The sequence below is a fragment of the Anomalospiza imberbis genome, chromosome 14, assembly GCF_031753505.1.
Source record: "Anomalospiza imberbis isolate Cuckoo-Finch-1a 21T00152 chromosome 14, ASM3175350v1, whole genome shotgun sequence".
NCBI lineage: Eukaryota > Metazoa > Chordata > Aves > Passeriformes > Viduidae > Anomalospiza > Anomalospiza imberbis.
The window spans coordinates 11630285-11652039 of NC_089694.1; the positions used below are offsets into that span (position 1 = coordinate 11630285).

A 21755-nucleotide genomic window follows, 5' to 3' on the forward strand; every position below is an offset into this window, starting at 1 on the left:
ATTACTTTAAAAAAAACCAAACCTTGGCAGTTGTTAAAATAGCAGCTGGCACGTAACTTGTTTGACTTAACTATTACCTCATTTTCTTCCAAAACATTTCCAGAACTTCTTAATGACAGCAAACAGATGGTCATCATTTTTCAATGTTATAGATAATCCTCCTCCCAAACCAAATGATGGCATTTTATATGTTTAACCAGAAGGGAATTGTTAGAAGGCTTAGACATTATTTACATATAGTCCATCTTTAAAAAATAACTAGGTAACAATCCCAGTATTACCTGTACCTGTATCCATGGTTAGTGCATTTAGCACTGCTCACATCTTGGCATTGTCAGTTTGAAAGAAATGGCAGCATCCCACAATCTGATTTGATTTTAACTGGTCAACCTGCAGGCTATGGGTATCCACATGGCACCACTATGTCCCACAGTGCTTGTCAAGCCAGGGAGTAGGAAGCCACATTGAAACACAGAGAAGTTTGAACCAACAGCATTAAAGAATTTTGTCACCAGCAAATATGTTTGTGTAAAGCACTTCTGCATTTTGTTGAGTCGACACTTTCAAAGAAATTGTTTCATCAGGAAATCTCTGACCGTTCCAAATAGAGTGATAAACCAGCCAAAGCAGAAATCAGCAAGCATTATTAACAATACAATTTATAATTATTACAATCTCATGGCAAAGAAAGATCAACCAATCTTCAACTAATTATCACAAGAGAGACACTTTGTACACCCAGTATTAAGTTGAGGGGATTAGTTCCAGACAAAAGTTAATCTAAGATCTCTTGCCAATGCGACTTTAGTTTATGCTAGATAACAATTAGATTAATCATCCAAAGTTCTGACCTCAGGTTACACTGTTCACTGCATGGATGTTGAGGATCTGTCTATCTTTTCTTGCTTGTTTGATCTGCAGTAATTCTATCAAAAACTGATTGCCCAGAGATAATTTACACTACATTTACTGTCATCATTTTGACTTCAGAAAAACCATGGGGAATTGCAAGTATCTCTGGGCACACCAACCTTTCATTCAGATTGCTACCACATTTTTAAGCAAATCTCTCAATCTTAGTCAATTCCTCCTACTCACAGTGTTTTGTTTCACCCTGTTGTGTAGTCTTGGAGTAGACAAAAAGGATTTTGTTTGAGTGGGACCAGGTCAGGGGATGGGTTCCCTGGCATACCTGATGCACTCCAGCAGTCCTTTACTTTATTGGACCAGACATTATCCAGTGTAAAGTGTCCACCATGTCCCCAGAACCAACTGCCTCATTTTACAGATACACCACCTTCCAACCACACCAGTTGCTAGAAACAGTCTCTGTGAAGACATTTTTTGAGACAGGAAAAGGGTTCTAAAATGCCATTAATAATTTTCTAATCAATCATATAATAATATTTTAATGGATTTTAAAGAACACATTATATATATAGACATGATTACATATTACAGGGAAAAAATATATAATTAGTAACATCAAGTTTTCCCAATTTACAACTCCTGTAAGCTGTAAAAGCTGCCTGGGACACAGCCTGTCCTGAGTAGTTTGTGAAGTCTCAGAAACAATTTTTAAAATTAAAATGAAAAAACCCAAAAGATTAGCTCCAGCACATTGAACAAAGTTTAAAACAAACTCTAATATTGTTATAAATTCCAAGATAAGTGAACAGGCATCAGGGGAAGGTATACATGCAACAAAGACTGGCTCTGCTACTTTATCTTCATGAGTGTTTGAAAGTTGATGACATTATATAAAAACAAAAAAGCCAACATTATTATAAACAAATGCAAAATGAGCTGCAAAATGAAATGGTGCAGGCTGCCAACTATTAATGCTTCTTGATACTCTGAAAGTATGAAAAATGCCTCCTGTTCCCTGCTGACTTATCTGCAGAGCATTTCTTAGCAAGACAGCCACCAATACAGCATGAAACCTTCAGCAGCATTATCCCTGCCCATAAACTGTGGACAAACAGTGAGCAAGTGGAATGAAAAACACTTTTTTAAACAGAGTAAATTCTTCTGACAGTCCCAAAAATCTTCTAGCTGTAGATCACTCACCTGCACTGGAACTGAACATACCCTTGCACTAGGATAGGGACTAATATCACAATTTACATTCACCTCCTCATTTAACTTTTTATTTAATATGGTTGCTTTTCTTTCACCTTTCCTCTTGTGCTTCATAATTCAATATATCGCACTTTTTCTACCCATCAGTTGTTGTTTCTAAAGATGACTGTATGTAAGTCTTGTATGCAAAAATGGGTTCAGCGTAAGTTTGTGTTCAGACTGTCTCCTATCCCCAAAAATTGTATGTACCAGGGTTCATTCGAGTACTATCACAGCAGAATTCCCTTTCAAATTGCCTTAGTCGGATAACTGGTATCTCAGCTGGCCAGAAAAATGAGACTAGGGACACAGAGATTTAGAAGATCCACACATTCACCTAGAGACTCCAGCTAGGCAGGGGCTCGTGTAACCTCTGGGATGCCCCCTGGCATTTTCTTTGCAGAGCATTGCATTAGCTTTCATATCGAAATCAGTACAAGTTCTAACAATGCAGTTTAGGGGAACAGAACAGCTAGATCCAAAACTCCTAGGTTTAAAATCAGTTTCCTGGCCTTCACTTGCTATTACATTTACTGTTACACTATCATACCATGTGTAGATATCTTCTTGTGCACTTCAGTAGTAAGAGCCACACATGCAATTTAACTTTTAACTTGACCTCTGAGAAAACCTCCAGACAAGGTCCTAGCTGGGACCCTTCAGTGAAGACAACACTTCTTCATGAAGAACTGGACTTCTGCACAAATCACTGGATTGTTTCTCACAAATCTTTACAAGATAAAAACTGATAAGGTGGGGAAATGGCTGCAATGGACAGGAGTTTGACCACTGAATTACACAGAGACAGGCTTTTCATTAACTCATCATTAGATAAAAGAACCAATTCTGAATCACTGGCTAAGATGAAGAATGCTTCCATAACAGCTTTCTTCTTGTGCAGGCTTCATAGTAAATTGGATCATATCAAGATTCAATGCACAGCCTAAAATTGGTACAAGGTAGCATTAGAGCTTTTCAAATGTAAGGCAAGCATTTGGACAACAGAAGGGAAATTTTGCTCTTTTAGGAGATGTGCCTTACCACACTGCTAGGAGAGCTCCCTAAGGGGCTGCTAGACAAGCACTTCCTTCCTTCGGAAGAGAATCACCCTTCCTTCAGAAAAAAATCTCAATTATTCCACAAATTGCTGACTCACTGCATAGAGATTAGTCTTCTAACAAGGTCAGTCTTACAGACAGTGAGATTATTCTGGTTTGTTGAGTTTTGGGGTGGGTTTTTTTGGTTGGTGGGTTTTTGTTTTTTTTTTTTTTTTTTTTGTGGTTTTTGGTGTTATTTTAATATATCCTGCACATACAGCAGCAGTCTATAGCAAAACAAGAACATGGGCACCTGTGGCTTACACACATCTGCATCCCATTTTTAGAAATATCTTTCACTGATCAAGTAGTCTGAGGCAGTTTTGACACTTTTATTGCCTAAATAAAAATTTTAAAGCTTGATCTGATCAAAAGTGCATTCAGGGAGGACATTTAAGGACATTGTCTATATTATTTTCAGTAAGCTGTCAGCTTATTGTCATTTTTCTTGTGCTTTTTAGCTGTTTCCTTCATTTAGAAAGAAAGCTTAGCTTTATTCTGATCTGGTTAATTGTGCAAAATTGACAGCTGAAACAGTTTTTTAAACAAAATATGGATTTAGGGCATTGACAAAGTCCTGTCTCCGTTTCTGAACTTAAAGGCTTTGCAACAGTGGGGAAGCAGCTAGGCAGGAAGCCAAGGAATTAGCCTCAGGCTGTACAGTGTCCTGCAAGAAACAAGCTGTGCTGCAGGATACATAATCACACCATCCCCGGTTCAGCCAGTCACCTCCATATCCCCAGGCATGGCAGGCCTCCAGTAGCTGCCTGCAGATGTCCAAGAAGGTGTCAGGAGGGCTCAGCACACTTGATGGAAGCAGTGTTGCAAAAGGGAAAGATTACCACTTGTAGCAGACACTTCACTCCATGGACAGGTCTCAGCAGGATGGAACATGTGTTTGAAGGACTGAAAATGCCCTACCCACACAGGTCACATAAGAAATAAGCTAAAAGCCAAATGAGTTCTCAGGTCAGTAATGAAAACAGCCTAAAATCTTTGTGACATCTTAACAAAAGAGATGCCAAGAGCTCAAACTGCAAGGTCAACAGCATTGTGGCCACTTCAAACAATCAAGTTGGACCCCAGGAATATAAAGAGACAGAAGAATGATGCTCATTGCTGTCTAAATGTCAAAGCATTTGCAGGATATTGTGTTCCAGAACCAAACTAGGTCTGTCCCTTACTGTATCTAATCACAAAAGGTATTGAGCAATTCACTTTAGCTCATATTCTAGGATATATTAAGAACTTCCTCGCAAAGTTCTTCTGCTTATCTGTTTAGACATGCTTTCCCTCTGCCACATGATGAACTGAAAGAATTTTTATATTTCCAGAGCAACCACATCACCAGTTATCAATTAAGCATTCACACTCAACTCTGTCTGCAATTAGAAAAAACATAATTTTTTAAACAATTTTTAAATAGCAACATTTTCCTAAATTCAGTCCGAAAAGTAATGCCTTGCATGTACACATATTGTGTCACTGAAATAGACAGGCAAAATCAGGATTGCTAGTGTTTAAATAATACTTAATTTCTTTTGGTTTTGCTCAGAGGATGAGTTTTCAATATGATTTTGGGAAGTACAGCTGATTAATTAAACAAGACAACTAGTATTATTTCCCTTCTCTTTAAGCCCTTCGAATTCCTCAAGTACCTACTGTGTGCTCTTTTTTCCTTTCATCTTCAAAAGCAAAATCTGTAAGATTCATTTTCATACATGTTAAAATGCTCTAGAGCTTAAGATAAAACATTAAGTAGATGGCGTCTGGACAAAAATTAACATTGCAACTGAAGGCAGAGTGAAGTCAATTACTGCATTCCCCTAATGCAGGAGATAAGCAGCTGCATTAAGTTATATTCTGTTCATAAAAGCAGAAGAAATTAAAGATTTTTACAAAAATCTTGCTTAAACATTTGGCTTCTTCAAATGAAGACTTTGGAGAGAGAGAGACTTCAGCTACACAAGCAACTTTCTCAAAGGGAATTGCTTAGATCCATTCTGAGTTATTATTCCTCCACAACCAAATACACAAATCAAAAACACTTCCACAAATAAACAGAAGCTATTACAGTAAGGCCTGGGCAAAATCTGTATTAGAAGCCCACACTACTTTGATTTTCCTAATTTTAATTGTTGTAATCTACTTAAAAACCATCTGACTTCTTTTGAACGTGGGCTCAGATCCCATAAAGAAATAGGATTCTATTGAAGATTCATTACAAAGCAAGCCATTTGTAAATCTTTTAGAATAGCTTTTGAAATCTTGGCCAGGGACATTTGAAATGCAGCTGGTCTTCATCATTTGTCATTTCATGAGGTCATTAGATTGAGAATTACACATATTAATGTGGTGTTTATTTATTAATTTATTTCTTAAAAGACTGATAAGAGGCAAGGACAAGTTATATTAGTGTAAACAAACTTACCCGTGCACCCTTCTCTGGAAAACATTTGCATCCAGCACTGCAATTGCGGCCCCCACATGGCCCACTGTAGGACTTCTTTCCACCCTAAAAAAGAAAAAAAAAATTTAAAATTGAATTTCATAACTATTTGTTAGCTGAAGATCTTCTTTAATTAAAACACTTGGTCTGTCAACACTTTTCACCTACATTACTTTTGTTGTGTGAATTTCCTGAGAAGTAATTGGGCAAAGTGTACTTAGATTTTAACTTTTCCACAACTGGGTCCTTTCTGGAATCACCAAATAAACAGAAAAAAGTTGGGCTAGAAATTCTTTGCAGACAAGTGAATTTACAGTAGTTGGTGCTCTTCTGCAAGGTGCAGAGTGCTTCCTAGGGCTCTCAACCCATAAAACAAGTGATGTTTTTGAGCTACTCAGTACACTGTCAGACTAGGATCATAACTGGCAACTTGTGCCTCAGCCATCCTGCATAAACAAGTATCTTTACATCAATAGGAAACTATCGAGACAAATTTAATTTTGGGACCCTTCCATGTTCCTAAGAACAAGAAGCTGCATCCCTAAACCACAAGAACAAAAGCTACTGGATGAGAGAAAATGGCTTTTTAAACTAAGAACACATGTGCAAGGAAGCGTGTAGGAAACCACCATGGATTTGGATTTAAACTGAAAATAAATTCCAAATTTGCTGCACTGGCATTAGTTGTTTCAAGAATAATTACAATATTTATGTCAATCAGAAGTCTCTATATCACAAACTTAATTCCAAGCTAATAGAGTACATGAAAGTTAACAGCATGAATTCAGTTTAGAGTTTGACCTGCTTCCACACTAAACAGGTCTGAAGGACTGGGCTTCCCAAAGCCCTGCAATGCTGACAATACTGTCAGTCCTGGAAAAAAGCTCCCCTTTAGCAATATAGTTTTGTCACACACTATGAACTCCTCTCTCTAAGGAAACTTGCACTGTCCAGCATGCTCAGGTACAGTCCCTAGGCTTTGAAATTCTGAAAGGAATAAACATTTAAGCTTCTCATATGAAGGTGATCAAACTAAATGCCAAAACAAGTTCAGACTGGAGCCTAAGATTTCCTTACTAAAAACATTCACAGGAAATATATTTAAAGCCTTTAAAATTTCCTGACAGTGAGGAACGTGAAAAATGAAAGACAATTCATGCAAGCTTCTCAACTTTTGAGCTTCTTTGAATCAGCTTTCTGAAAGGAAGTAACTAATTTGACATCACTTGATCAGTGTTCTGCTGAAGGTAAATAAAAACCTCTATGCATGCTGATGTTTATACTGCTTTGCTAAATTAAACACCTTTGGATTTAGAATGAACAGATAGTAAAAAAAGCATTAAATTCAATCTCCTCTATTACCCTATCCAGAAAGGAGTGTTATCTCTTGCTGTAAAATAGTCATTACAACCGTCAAGCAATTCTAAGAGGCATCAAGTATAAAAAAAATCCTATGAAACTACTTTGCAGACATTTTGGCAGCTTTGTTCAGATGAGACCCCATTAGATATGAGGCTTTTGGACTACTCATTAAAATCCTACGGTAGGATCTAACACAAAACCGGAACTGCAGAAAGGCACCACAAGAGAGGCACCATAACGGGAAACGCACCACAAACAATTCTAACTGGCAGCAGCAGAAAACAAAGAATGAAGTAAAGATAAAAAAACCAAACAGCTAACAAAACAAAAATTGCCAGCCAGCCTATTAACTACCCAAAAGCCAAGAGAAGGAGACAAACTGTATCTAGAGGTTATAGAATAGACTGTAAGAGCATCTCCAAGCTTTCTGCTCAGACAAGGAATGGTCACTTGAGTCTGCCATGTGCAACAGCAAGGGCTCAGTCCATAAAAACAGGTCCCTATCTTAATGGACACCCTGCTGAGAGGTCATTCCTTTGTGAACCTGTTTTTAGAATGAAGTGCACTGAGATACATATTTTCCCATGCTAATATGCACATTTCACAGTGGAGATTTGGACCCATTGCTAAGCAATGCATATCACTATTCCTGACACTTAACCTTGTGTTTAAACTCTTCACACACAGCTTTATGCCTCCAGGTAGTCAGATTATGCTTTCCCAGACACTTATCAACCTTAAATTCTTCAGAGTTTTAAGCTTCCAATCAACTTTTTCTCCAGCTTATTCCTTGTTCCAGGAGTCACTTTCACAAGCCCTCGGGGCCGTGGTTCTGTCCATTCAGATGCCTCCTAGGAGTGAGCAGTGGCAAAGAAGTTTCCTTTCACCATAGCTCTGTAACCCTCTAAGGTCACTGCCTTGCAATAGTCACTGTCTCAAAGCACTAATCCCCTGCCTCTGGTGGCAGCCAGGTCTTTCCCAGTGGCAGAGGACTGGACAAAAATCCATCCTTCTTTCTATCCCTTGGGCTCCTGCTGCTCCCATCATTGATGCAGTGTAGTAAATATGGCTCTAGTCAAAATCCCACTGAAGTCAAAAGAAATATTTCTCTTTAATTTATAGGAAGCTAGATAAAACTCTCACTGAGCTTTATGAAAAACTGAAAGTATGTCCCTATTTTGTGAAAAACTGTGTTCACCATGTACTTCTAGGTTTCTTTTTCACAGCACGAGGAGTCACTTTGCTCACTTATGAATGAAGGCATTTGGAAAGGAAGCACAGCAAAGCCAGTTGGCTCCAAACCAGGTGTACATGTCCTGAGTATTTTATTTAGGGGAAGTAGCTGACATCAGACACTCCATGACTATTTAAATCGTAAACAGCCACGTGCGTAATACTTGTGAACACAACTCTAAAGGTTGCATATAATATTCTAGACAACAGTGTTCTCTTCTGAAAAGGTTAATACATTTAGCCATTCAAATATATGAATGTAAGGTCATTCAAACATTTACAGATTGTAACCTGACCACGTAAACATGAGCCTGTCATACTTGTTCTGTGCATGTATTTGGGGAAGGGATTTTTTTCCTACTGCTCTACATTTCACATTGATGAATATGCTCTTGAAAAAACTAAAAATTAAAAAAAAAAGGGTATTAGTTATACTGGTAAGCTCCAGCACTATAAGAGAAATTAATGAAACCATTTTCATTTCATTGCATGGAAGCAGACCAAGATCTTGAAAACAAAAAACAAAATAGCAGCACTGTTATAAAAACACATACTCTGAGATTTAAACAGCTGTAATATCAACTGAGTAACATACATCCTGATTTTAACTGAGTTATTTCAGGCTTACATAAGAATCACTGCCATGATTTTAATGTAGAAAAAACCCACTCTATTTGAAAAGTATCGATACAAGTGAGAAACTATTATTAAAAAACATTCAAAACCAAGAGTCATTATAAGGACAATTTTCCTGTCATGCTTCTGGCGTACCTCTATCAAGCATTTATGCACGGCTGATTCATGAAGAAGCAGTGGCATTTAAATCTTTCCATTGACTTCAGCTTGTTCTGGACTGGAGCCAAAGAGTAAAGAGACCTCACAGCTGTGATGCCATAGGAGGTGTCCCAGAATGTTCATTCCAGCTTCTCTAGAGCAACATACAAGGCAACAGAATAAAAGTACATGACCTGGAAAGACCAGTCTGCAAATACAAAAATTGTAGGTAGGAGCAGGTAGGAGTAAACCATCTAACAAAGGACTTTAGTGGGAGACCTCCAGGAAGCACAGCTCAGATGCAAGAGCTGGGGCTCAATTTGGCATCAAAACTCCTGCTCTGTTTCAATGGATCAACTGCAGAAGGCTTAAAAATCTCATCTGAAGACAGCGACTTCAATCAGATAGGAAAATGAAGCCAGAGGAATGGGCTGAGAGGTTATTTCGGGAAAGGACTGCAGAAAGGTTAAAAACATCATCTTTACCATGAGAAAGCTAAAGTAGCTATGGTGGAAATGGGCAAATCAATTGGAAAATTTTAGTAAAGAATGGATTCTAAGGAATGGTAGTGCACAAAATTGGAGTGTATAAAGTCTGCTGAAAAATGAGCATACTCATGATAAAGGAGGAAAGAAAGGATGATGGCAAAAAAAACCCCCATTGACAATAAAACAGAAAGTAACAGAATATATAACTTGCATAAAGAGATATGACAGGGATGATTTTTTTTCCCCAACATTTGTCTGCAGTAACTTCTCAACTCCAGTTAAGGACTGCTCCATTACAGTAATACAAAATCATAACAAGAAACTTCATAATCAAAAGCTAGAAAGGAATGAAAACTTCTGGGATCTTCAAATAAATAATTTTCATATAATTCAGAATTACCTGCTGATGACTAATAAGGAAATTTTATTCACAGTACCAGACATTCAGACACCCTTGCAAAAGTTCACTGCAAAAAAATTAGTGAAACCTAGGATCTCTGTTCACTTCATGAGCTGCTGTGATAACCATTTGAGCGTTCATGACTCTTAGCTAAATTCACGAATGAAGACTTGGGTAGTGAAATAATGGCCCTATACATTCATCAGTAAGGAAAGTGCCAGAAAAGTGAACAAATTTTATTTAAATAGTGTTCTCAATACCCCACTGCTGCTCAGCAGCACCTTACATGGCCATCAGTAACTGAGAAGGTACGGAAACAGATCTCTGGCAAGAATATATAAATCAGCAACTGGGGTGACTGTCAGGGACAGAACATTGGCTTGCCCTATACTAACTAATCAGAGGAAAGGACAATCTGGCACAAAAGCAAGTGTGTATAAGTTTCCATAAATATTTGCAGAACTGAAGTTTTTAAGCAGAGGGCAACATCCTTCCATTTACAAAGGCAAGGCATTTAATAATTCTGTTGAAGTGGTAATCCATTTTGACAGAGATTGATACAACACAGTGGCCAGTCACAGTATGAGACAGTATTCAGTGACTGCCACTTTTTCTTTGCTCCTGAAGTGGTTCATGTCAAAGCATCACCTTCCCATCCAGTCCAGTTCCAGCCCTTAGCATCAATAGTGTCTGGAAGGCAAAAAAGTGGGAAAAAACCCAAAGTGACTGACCTCATGAAATAAAATTTTTTAGAAGCAGTCCTCAAGGTCTCTGCTTTCTATACCTGCAAATTTCTCCTATGACCTGCTGCATTAAAATCTGCTGTGAAATTGTGAAAAGCTTGAAAAAGCATTTTTCATTGACTTTAACAGAAGTAGAGCGTAAAAAACACACTTTCAAAAGGAAGAGGCTGTAATTTAAATACTAACTCACATACTACACATAAAGTGAGGCTTTAAGCCCCTCACCAAATTCTTCTTATAGTTCCATGGAAATGACTGGTCTCCAAACAGGAGCAGGAATGTCACATACTGGTTATTCCATGTTAACAGATTTGAATCTGGCTCTGAACAGCTCCATCTTCAGAGCATCAGCCCCAAAATGGCTCAGCTCCTCCATTGTGCAATCAGTTCTAACAAAATTACTAAAGAAAGACCTTCACTTAGTTAAAGGGATGCTCACAGTATTTATCATCAAAGTACATATCAGAAGGTAAGCTGGCATGTATCCACTGTGATTCATCTTACAAATTTGTACACAGAGCACATACTTCGAAAATATGACAGCAATTTTTTATTTGCATTTTATTTTCGAAAAGTAAAATGCCACTAAAGCCATCTGTTAAAAACCTTTTCAAAATGAAAGCTCCAGAGCTGACTGTTAAATAGCAAAACCCAAGGAAAATATTGGTAGAATCTGGCCACACTTTTAGTGATACTTGTAGCAAAATGCTGGTGGATTAAGAAGTGAAGGTAGGAGCTGCATCTGACCTCCCACACCAAAGCTATCTACTAAACTCCCTCTCTGTATCTTTTGGATTTGAGTCAGCTGAAAAAATATCTCTTCTGTAACAGCTTTCTCCAGGGAAGACACACTAGGGGTCAATGCAGCCTTATGTGTGGGAGACAGCTGGGAGAGCCTGCTTGATCTTTCTGCTGGGGAGGCAGTGACAGCAGGATGAGCACAAGGAACTGCACATGAGCAGAGCCTCAGCATTAAACACTGCCTAAAACACAGATGGAATCTGCAGACTGGAGTTCCAGCCAGTCAACCCTCACTGCACTTGAGTCTAGTCCTTTGCCATTCTGATTGCATCCTTCAAGGTATTGTCAAAGAACTGGTGTGACCACCAAGGTCACTGAAGCCATCACCAATTCTGCTTAAAGGAATACCATTGGTTTCAATTATTTTCATGCCAGTTTTTTGCCATTAAATTCTCTCCTAAGCAGAGTAAATCAACTTGTGGCAAAAAAATTTATTATAACCAAAATCCCCCCCGCCGGTCTGCTCTGTTTGTGCACATATGGCACACATATCCACATTACTATTACTTTCTTTATTAACTACTACTTTATTTCCCTGATAAAAATGTGACCTTCCCAGAAACAAGGCTGTACACTGCTGTACCCTGTTAAATACATCTTTATGAAAAAACACCAAAAGAATCAATTCCACAATTCCATGCTTGACTCTGATATCATTGAGACCAAAGAAGACTGCTGAATGCTCTGCTAAACAGAGATGAACTTGGGCACATGCTGGCTTTGCTCAGAGAAGGCCTCAGAAACACCCTCAGGATACGTCCCTGAGCACAGAACAATCCTGCAAAGAAATAAGGATATGCATTAGCTCCTCCTGGATTTGCCTCAGCTTCCACAAAGGCTAAAGCAGTACAGCAGGCTGCCCTTCCCTGCCACAAATAACTCTGAACGTGACAGGGAAAGAAAATCCAAATAGCACAATTCCTTCTTTAGGAAAAATCACCTTGAGAAAGAAGAAAATACCTCTATAAGAGAAATAGTGTTATTCCAAAACACGTGAGAGAAGTGTGTGAAAATCCCTCTTTTATCTGACATTTTTATTTTAAATAAATATGTAATGTAGCCTTTTAGCTGGAATGTGGCACATGTTTCTCTTGATTAGCCCATAGGACAAAATAAAATGTTTGGAATATTCCAGATTCCTTCCTTGTCAGATTAGGAAAAGGTTGCCCTCAGCACAGAATGCCCAGGTGTGCACATTTGCACAGACGTTGAAAAAACCTAGACAGCAACTTTTCTCCACAGCAAAGTGACAGAACTAATCCTGATTAGCCATAGCCACTTTTATACCTCTAGAATTTCCAGAATGCACACATAGGAAAGCTCCTGCATCCCCATCCCATGACATGGTACATGATAAAAATGTCTGGGACAACTTCAACCACCACATTATTCTGACAAATAATTCTTACCCTACAAAGTCCATATTTTGGGGAGGGAATGCAAGCACTCCTCTAACTGCAGCTGGGACTCCAAATCTGCACTAAATAATCTCACACAGTGCCTCACATTCAAATTGCTGCTCACATTATCAAGCCACTCCTTAAGAAAGTCTGGTGTCCCATGCTTAATTACCAGAGGACTACAGTTTTGAAAATGAAAATTGTTGACTAAGAACTGAGTTTACTTTAAGAAATGTTCCTGTAGCAAGAGATTGCTGCTTCTGGAGCTTGTCATTAATAATGGAATTTATACCCAGATGGGCTGGGCATGTCTACTTTACACAAAAACAATTAGCTATGCCTGTATCCCAAACTGATGGTTACACACTCGGTATTTGTCTGTTCAGATTATTAATACACTTACCCCAGATTAAATTTCCAAAATCCATGGCACACATCAGCGGCAGATGGTGGCATCTGCCAAGAACCACTCTCATGAGCAGCAAAAGTTAGCAAAGCATTATGGCCCACAGGTATAAAATTTACCCATCTCTTCCAGTTCACTTGCAATATCTACACCAAGGTCACTCCTTCCTTTTGGGGTGGCACAGATAAACAACTCAGCAACCCATTTGCTCTCACCTAAGCTTTCATCCTATTTTTTAAATAGACAATCTTCATCACACGTTACAGAAGGGCCAAAAGGCCCAAACAGCTGAAAGTCCATATAATTATAGAGTATCTAAATAAAAACATATGCAGTCATCTCCTGGAACTGTCAGAAGACTACCTGTTATAGCACCAACATTATTAACTCTTTAACCTCTGTCTCTGTAGACATTCTATTCCCTTGCACTTTGTGTTCCTGAAAATAAGAGCTGGCTTGTATGTTGATGCATCCTCACTAATTTCCCTGGAAGTTTTGTCACTGACTGAAGCAAGAACAGAGTAAAGCCACTGCAAAGCACAGTGAGACATCCCACTGTGTTTTAAGTCCTCTAGGAAAGATTTACTACAACAGCTTTGGAAAGTACCATGCACATAGTGTGTTCTTGGTTAATTAAATCACAAAAGAAACCAGAGAGGCACTGTGTGCTCCACCCACAAAATACTTCAAAGACTAGGATCACAGAGAAATTGCTCTCCTTTAGGGGAAAAAGATGTCTGCAACTATGTTTGTGTCCTTGCACAATGGGTCCTTGTTGTTAACTAACGTTTGGGCACCATAGTAGTAAACATAATTAAGAAAAAAATGTTGGTTTTTAAAAAAGTAAGTATCTTTGGAGCTGTTCCTCTATCCTCTAGGTTATTTCTAGTGTACTATTTCTATCTTCAGGGAGTGAGATTTATCAAGTCTCAACATGTCCCAGGAGCATACAACTGTCTACTCTTGGCTGTTAACAACTTTGCACTCTTGACTGGCCATTTATCCTCCATGAGAAATGTAGAATACCACCAGGATATCAGTACCATTTACAAACATCTTGTGCTAGCACAACTGTCAGTGATAAATCAGAACATCAGTTCTATATTAAAATGAAAAATAATCAACTATTAGTACATCCTTAAAATTGTATGTACATCTGTGTGCACCTCCAACAAAGCAAACAAATTAAAAGTAACAAGAGTAAAATTCAGACATGTTGTTTGTCTGTAGCCCTACAACTCTGCAAAAGAAAAGTTGCATAAAAGGCCCATCCAAGCAGCAAATGCAGTCTAAATGCCCTTTGAAGTCCAAAGGCTTCCCATTTAGTCCCTAACAGAGGATAAATCAGCTGGCAATTAAGAATTTTCCAACACTATAAAAATATCAGAATTGCAAAGAGTAAGCAATAGGTGTAAAATTATAAAAGTAAATTATGTTAAAAAACCAAGAGTATGCATTTGAGATACTACATCATCATGCAAGCAGGCTTACATAACTAACCATGGATTTACTAAAGTAATTCCCTTTTCTAGCTATAGTTGTAGAGAGTGAAATGACTTTGATGAGCCCTCCTATCATACTGATGAAAATAACCATATGTTTCTAAACACATCTTATCTATAAACACATTTATCTTAATGTTCTTTACAAACACAGTGGTGGTCCTACAAAGTATTTTTCAAACAAACTATCTCTGGGAAGAGACAGGGAGGGCAAAAATTTTATCTACTGGAAATACTACATTGCATACATTTTTTTTCATTCCATACAGAACAAAGGTTAGGAAAAAAGAAAATCTGAAAATTTAGTCCTTCCAGGATAAAATAAAGTGGATGTTTTTGACATTGGTAAAAGAGATCTGGGCACACCTTTCAAGTTCTGTAGCAAGGTCCAGGAGCTTGGGCTTCAGCAGCATGTGAACCCAAAAGCCTGTAGGCTCTGGCTGCTGATGGGAAAAAGAAAAAAAGGCAGGCAGAGACCAGGCAGGTTTTCTACAGAAAAAACTTATTTCCCAGCATTCATCTATACCAACAGATTCTTTGGGGCCTTTCAAGTTTTACCCCCAGCAGTATTCCCAATAAAAGTCGCTTTTTCAAACCCATGGGAGCAAATAAAACACCTGTCCATCAGTTGGAAGTGAACAAAAGCAAGCAATCCCAAATGCAGATACAAATGGTAGGGGTGAAGGGGTGCAAGGAAGAGACAGAACAGCGTCAGATCAGGCAGAGAAGAATAACAAAGGCTTGGAGGACACAAGGCTGGGAATTCAGGACTTTTAGATAACAGAAATAACACCCTTTCCAAATTCTGCCCAACCCATATAAACAGCTACAGCCAAGTCTGCTTGCTCTCTATTCTCCAGCTGAGTATGTCTGGGTTGCTTTGAGAGATGCAGATCCTGCACATTCTCAGGAATCCCTCTCTTACTTCACATTCACACAACACCTCTGAGGTGAGCTCATCCCAGGCCCTGGAAATTCAAAGAGAGGACCCAGAAAAATTCACAAAGAAACAATGAAAGTGTGCTTTTCTGCACTTCTGCTCTGTAGAGCAGCAATGGCATAGCCCCTGGAACAGGTTCCTGCATCTATTCTGAACCTGGTTGGACACGCGCAGAACAAACATAGCACCGCAGTCCACAGTTTTAGATGATCACTCAGACTCTGAGGGTTCTGGTGTATCTGATGAATCCAAGATGTAAAATCAACCTGTGACTTTATTGCCACAGAACAATCACACTTCTATCTACAGATATAGCACATAACATGCACAACAGGATGCTGTATTTACTAATACAGCTGTTCATTCAGATTTCTTTTCTGGGCTGCCCTTCTCATTTCACTGATGCTTCCAAGCAACCCGTCCTTTCATGGTAAAACAACCCCTTGTAGTAATTCAGCCAGTCAAGCCCTCCCCTGCAGGGCACAACTGCTTTGCTTAAGGATGCCCCTGCAGTCAGCCCAGCAAGCACACTGCACACTCATACACAGCACAGTGCACACTCACACACAGCACACTGCACACTCACACACAGCACAGTGCACACACAGCACAGTGCACACTCACACACAGCACACTGCACACTCACACACAGCACAGTGCACACACACACACAGCACAGTGCACACTGCACACACAGCACACTGCACACACACACAGCACAGTGCACACTCACACACAGCACAGTGCACACACACACACAGCACAGTGCACACTGCACACACAGCACACTGCACACACAGCACAGTGCACACACACACACAGCACAGTGCACACACAGCACAGTGCACACACACACACAGCACAGTGCACACTGCACACACAGCACACTGCACACACAGCACAGTGCACACTCACACACAGCACACTGCACACTCACACACAGCACACTGCACACACAGCACAGTGCACACTGCACACACACACAGCACACTGCACACTCACACACAGCACACTGAACACACAGCACAGTGCACACTCACACACAGCACACTGCACACTCACACACAGCACACTGCACACACAGCACAGTGCACACTCACACACAGAACACTGCACACTCACACACAGCACAGTGCACACTCACACACAGCACAGTGCACACTCACACACAGAACACTGCACACTCACACACAGCACACTGCACACTCACACACAGCACACTGCACACTCACACACAGCACAGTGCACACTCACACAGCACAGTGCACACTCACACACAGCACAGTGCACATTCATACACAGCACAGTGCACACTTATACACAGCACACTGCACATTCATACACAGCACACTGAACACTCACACACAGCACACTGCACGCTCATACACAGCACACAGCACACACAGAGCACACTGCACACACACACAGCACACTGCACACACAGCACACTCACAGCACAGTGCACACTCACACACAGCACAGTGCACACTGCACACACAGCACACTGCACACACAGCACAGTGCACACACACAGAGCACACTGCACACTCACACACAGCACAGTGCACACACACACACAGCACAGTGCACACTCACACACAGCACACTGCACACACAGCACAGCACAGTGCACACTCACACACAGCACAGTGCACACTGCACACACAGCACAGTGCACACTCACACACAGCACAGTGCACACTCACAGAGCACAGTGCACACTCACACACAGCACAGTGCACACTCACACACAGCACACTGCACACTCACACACAGCACAGTGCACACACACACAGCACAGTGCACACTCACACACAGCACAGTGCACACACAGCACAGTGCACACTCACACACAGCACACTGCACACTCACACACAGCACAGTGCACACACACACAGCACAGTGCACACTCACACACAGCACAGTGCACACTGCACACACAGCACAGTGCACACTCACACACAGCACAGTGCACACTCACAGAGCACAGTGCACACTCACACACAGCACAGTGCACACACACACACAGCACAGTGCACACACACAGAGCACAGTGCACACTCACACACAGCACAGTGCACACACAGCACAGCACAGTGCACACACACACAGCACAGTGCACACACAGCACAGTGCACACACACACAGCACAGTGCACACTGCACACACAGCACACTGCACACACACACACAGCACAGTGCACACACAGCACAGTGCACACACACAGCACAGTGCACACTCACACACAGCACAGTGCACACTGCACACACAGCACACTGCACACTCACACAAAGCACAGTGCACACTCACACACAGCACAGTGCACACTGCACACACAGCACTGCACACTCACACACAGCACACTGCACACACAGCACACACAGCACAGTGCACACACACAGAGCACAGTGCACACACAGCACAGTGCACACACACACAGCACACTGCACACTCATACACAGCACAGTGCACACACACACACAGCACAGTGCACACACAGCACAGTGCACACTCACAGAGCACAGTGCACACTCACACACAGCACAGTGCACACACACAGAGCACAGTGCACACTCACACACAGCACACTGCACACTGCACACACAGCACAGTGCACACTGCACACACAGCACAGTGCACACACAGCACAGTGCACACACACACACAGCACAGTGCACACACACACACAGCACAGTGCACACTGCACACACAGCACACTGCACACTCACACACAGCACACTGCACACTCACACACAGCACAGTGCACACTCACACACAGCACAGTGCACACTGCACACACAGCACAGTGCACACACAGCACAGTGCACACACACACACAGCACAGTGCACACTCACACACAGCACACTGAACACTGCACACACAGCACAGTGCACACTCACACAGAGCACAGTGCACACACACACAGCACACTGCACACACAGCACACTGCACACTCACACACAGCACAGTGCACACACACAGAGCACAGTGCACACTGCACACACAGCACAGTGCACACACACACAGCACAGTGCACACACACACAGCACAGTGCACACACACACAGCACAGTGCACACACAGCACAGTGCACACACACACAGCACAGTGCACACACAGCACAGTGCACACACACACAGCACAGTGCACACACAGCACAGTGCACACACAGCACAGTGCACACACACACAGCACAGTGCACACTCATACACAGCACAGTGCACACACAGCACAGTGCACACACAGCACAGTGCACACACACACAGCACAGTGCACACTCATACACAGCACAGTGCACACTCATACACAGCACAGTGCACACTGCACACACAGCACAGTGCACACTCACACACAGCACAGTGCACACTCACACACAGCACAGTGCACACTCACACACAGCACAGTGCACACTCACACACAGCACAGTGCACACACAGCACAGCACAGTGCACACACACACAGCACAGTGCACACTCACACACAGCACAGTGCACACTCACACACAGCACACTGCACACACACACAGCACAGTGCACACTGCACACACAGCACAGTGCACACTGCACACACAGCACAGTGCACACTCACACACAGCACAGTGCACACACAGCACAGCACAGTGCACACACACACAGCACAGTGCACACTCACACACAGCACAGTGCACACTGCACACACAGCACAGTGCACACTCACACACAGCACAGTGCACGCTCACTACATGGTTGAGCCACATGTAAATTAGACAGCAACTTGAGAAACCAAAAAAGGCTGTGTTCTAAACGTTGGAGAAGACCCTGGCATATCGTGATTCTTCTCTTTCCAGTGACAATGATAAAGGAGAAGTGAGAAAATATAAACTGAGGTAAACATCCATAAAATGTCAAAGGAAATTCAAGTAGTTCCATTGTGTAGCCATGTATTTAATTTATTGTTAGGCCTATTTAATTTCAAGTAACACTTCTGAGCAGAGCGGATGTCTATTCATCAACTGTGGATCTTGCAAACTTTTGCCAAGACAAAATGTACAATCTCCATTACGGATAATCTTACCTGTCTGGAGTGGGAAAAGACAAAAAGCCTTTATAACATTTATCTAGATTAAACAGATCAGAGGAGGTATAGTTTGATGCAGTATTTTGACAGGATAAGAGTATGTTTGCTGAGGAATAGGTACTGATTAAATCTGAGACAAAGTGTGCTGCAAACGTTTCCCCCAGGAAACCAAAAAAGTACAAAACATTGAAGTGGCAGAATAAATGTGTAATTTTATTTACAAATATCCTAATTTTTTTTAGGTGTGTTTCTAGGCTACTAAGCAGAGTATGAGCTTTAGAATGATATATGAGAAAACACAGAATCAAATGTCTCGGTTTGCTAGTTCTGGATAAGGGAAGGAAAAACTGAGACAAAAGGAAACTATTCTTAGTAACAGCTAAAACAACTGAAAATATGTCTTTGGAGACATCATTATCACAACTCCTCAAGCAGAAAATAATACAAACATTAATTTAATATTTTAATTTCTTTTTTTTCCTCTGTGTAAGTAAAACTTTTTTTTAGATTTTTTGTTTCACATATGATTTTATATGTTGGGGGACAGAAAACAATGCTTTTGTTTTCAGATTGTTTTACAGATAAGAAAAGGCATATAGTGAGCATAATCAACATCAATCTTCAGATGTCCAGTTTGTCACAGAACCTGACATGAAATTTGAAGAAATATTTTTTTCAGTCTTTATTAAACCATGCAAGGGAAAATCTGTCATCAGAAAGACTAAAACTATCTACAAAATTAGATTGTGGAGTCTGATGCAATTTAGAACTGAAATGCCTATTTAATATAATCTTCAGCACTCTCTCATTGCAAAGGCATAGATCTTTATCAATAGGTGTGTGTGCCTTTGCAAGCAACAGTTTGAAATGGCGACTTGTTACAATTTTTAACCCTCTAATCCTCTTTTACCCCTGTCCAACCTAAAGTCACACTGCCTGGACTTCTCATTTGGGAGATGACAAAAAGCAACTCAGGAAGTAAAAGCAGCTAAAATAACAAAAATAGCATTAAAAATGGAAAAAATATTAAATAAACAGTTATTTAATTCTGGAAGTCCAAGCAAGTATGTTTACAGAAGTTATTTTATAAAATAGTAAAGTCATCCTGTAAAAGTACATTCATTCTGCTTCTCCTTAATGCTTAAGGCATTACCTTGCTCTGTCTTCCCTGAAACCCACTAGAGATAAGAATGGACAGATGCCACCTAAACAGAGAAACCAATACAGTGGAGATAAAAATCACAAAATTTCACTGGAATCGACATCTTATGACTTGTTTGTATAAATCCTCTCATGCAGTTAGAATTGCTCAGACATTGAGGACTCAGAGGGTCTGGCTTTTCAGTTAAGAACCAGCTGCCACCATATTCAAAATAAGTTTAACTAAAAAAAAAAAAAAAAAAAAAAAAGGAAAAGAAGGGGAAAAAAAAGGAATTAGTGTTCAGAATAAGCTCTGTAATAGTTGATACCATACCACCAAATAACTCATCTGAAGCTTTCAAAATGTCCTAAATTGTTCTTTGAGTTCATTTATTTCTTAGCTGTCAGGCATAGTGTGATAAGGGATGACCTACACTACACATACAGCACCTACCAGGAGATTAAAAGTTGCTGTACATGCAGTGTAAAAGCACACTACTAGAAAATTCTTAGTAACTTAATATCCAACCTTGAACATTATCACTCAGAACAGCAAACCCAACAATTAATGAAATGAAGATTAGTGATAAAATTTACGGTCTCACTGAGCAACATGCTAGCTAAGCACAGCTGTCCCTCCTGAGAAAAAAACACCCACGCTATTTCAAACAACTTTTTTCAAGGACTTTGCCAACTTAAGCAGTTTCTTTTTATTTTTTTGGCCACATGCATAATAATAACATGACAAATATAAGTAAAAAGTCTAATGTAAGAACAAACAATTCTTCTCTATACTGGGTATTCATTTCTCCTATGTGTTTTTTTACAGCCTGTCCTATTGTA

The 21755-nt window shown here is 40.5% G+C and overlaps 1 protein-coding gene across 1 annotated transcript in view; it reads right to left on the reverse strand.

Annotated features, from left to right (window-relative positions):
* Positions 1-21276, reverse strand: part of COL4A6 (collagen type IV alpha 6 chain) — an 87226-nt gene extending 65950 nt beyond the window's left edge. The window contains exons 1-2 of the mRNA XM_068204896.1: positions 21247-21276; positions 5650-5733 (exon numbers count right to left, since the gene is read on the reverse strand). Coding sequence (XP_068060997.1) covers positions 5650-5733; positions 21247-21261 — 99 coding nt within the window. The 5' untranslated portion in view covers positions 21262-21276. The remainder of the gene's footprint in view (positions 1-5649; positions 5734-21246) is intronic.
* Positions 21277-21755: the final 479 nt, after the last annotated feature.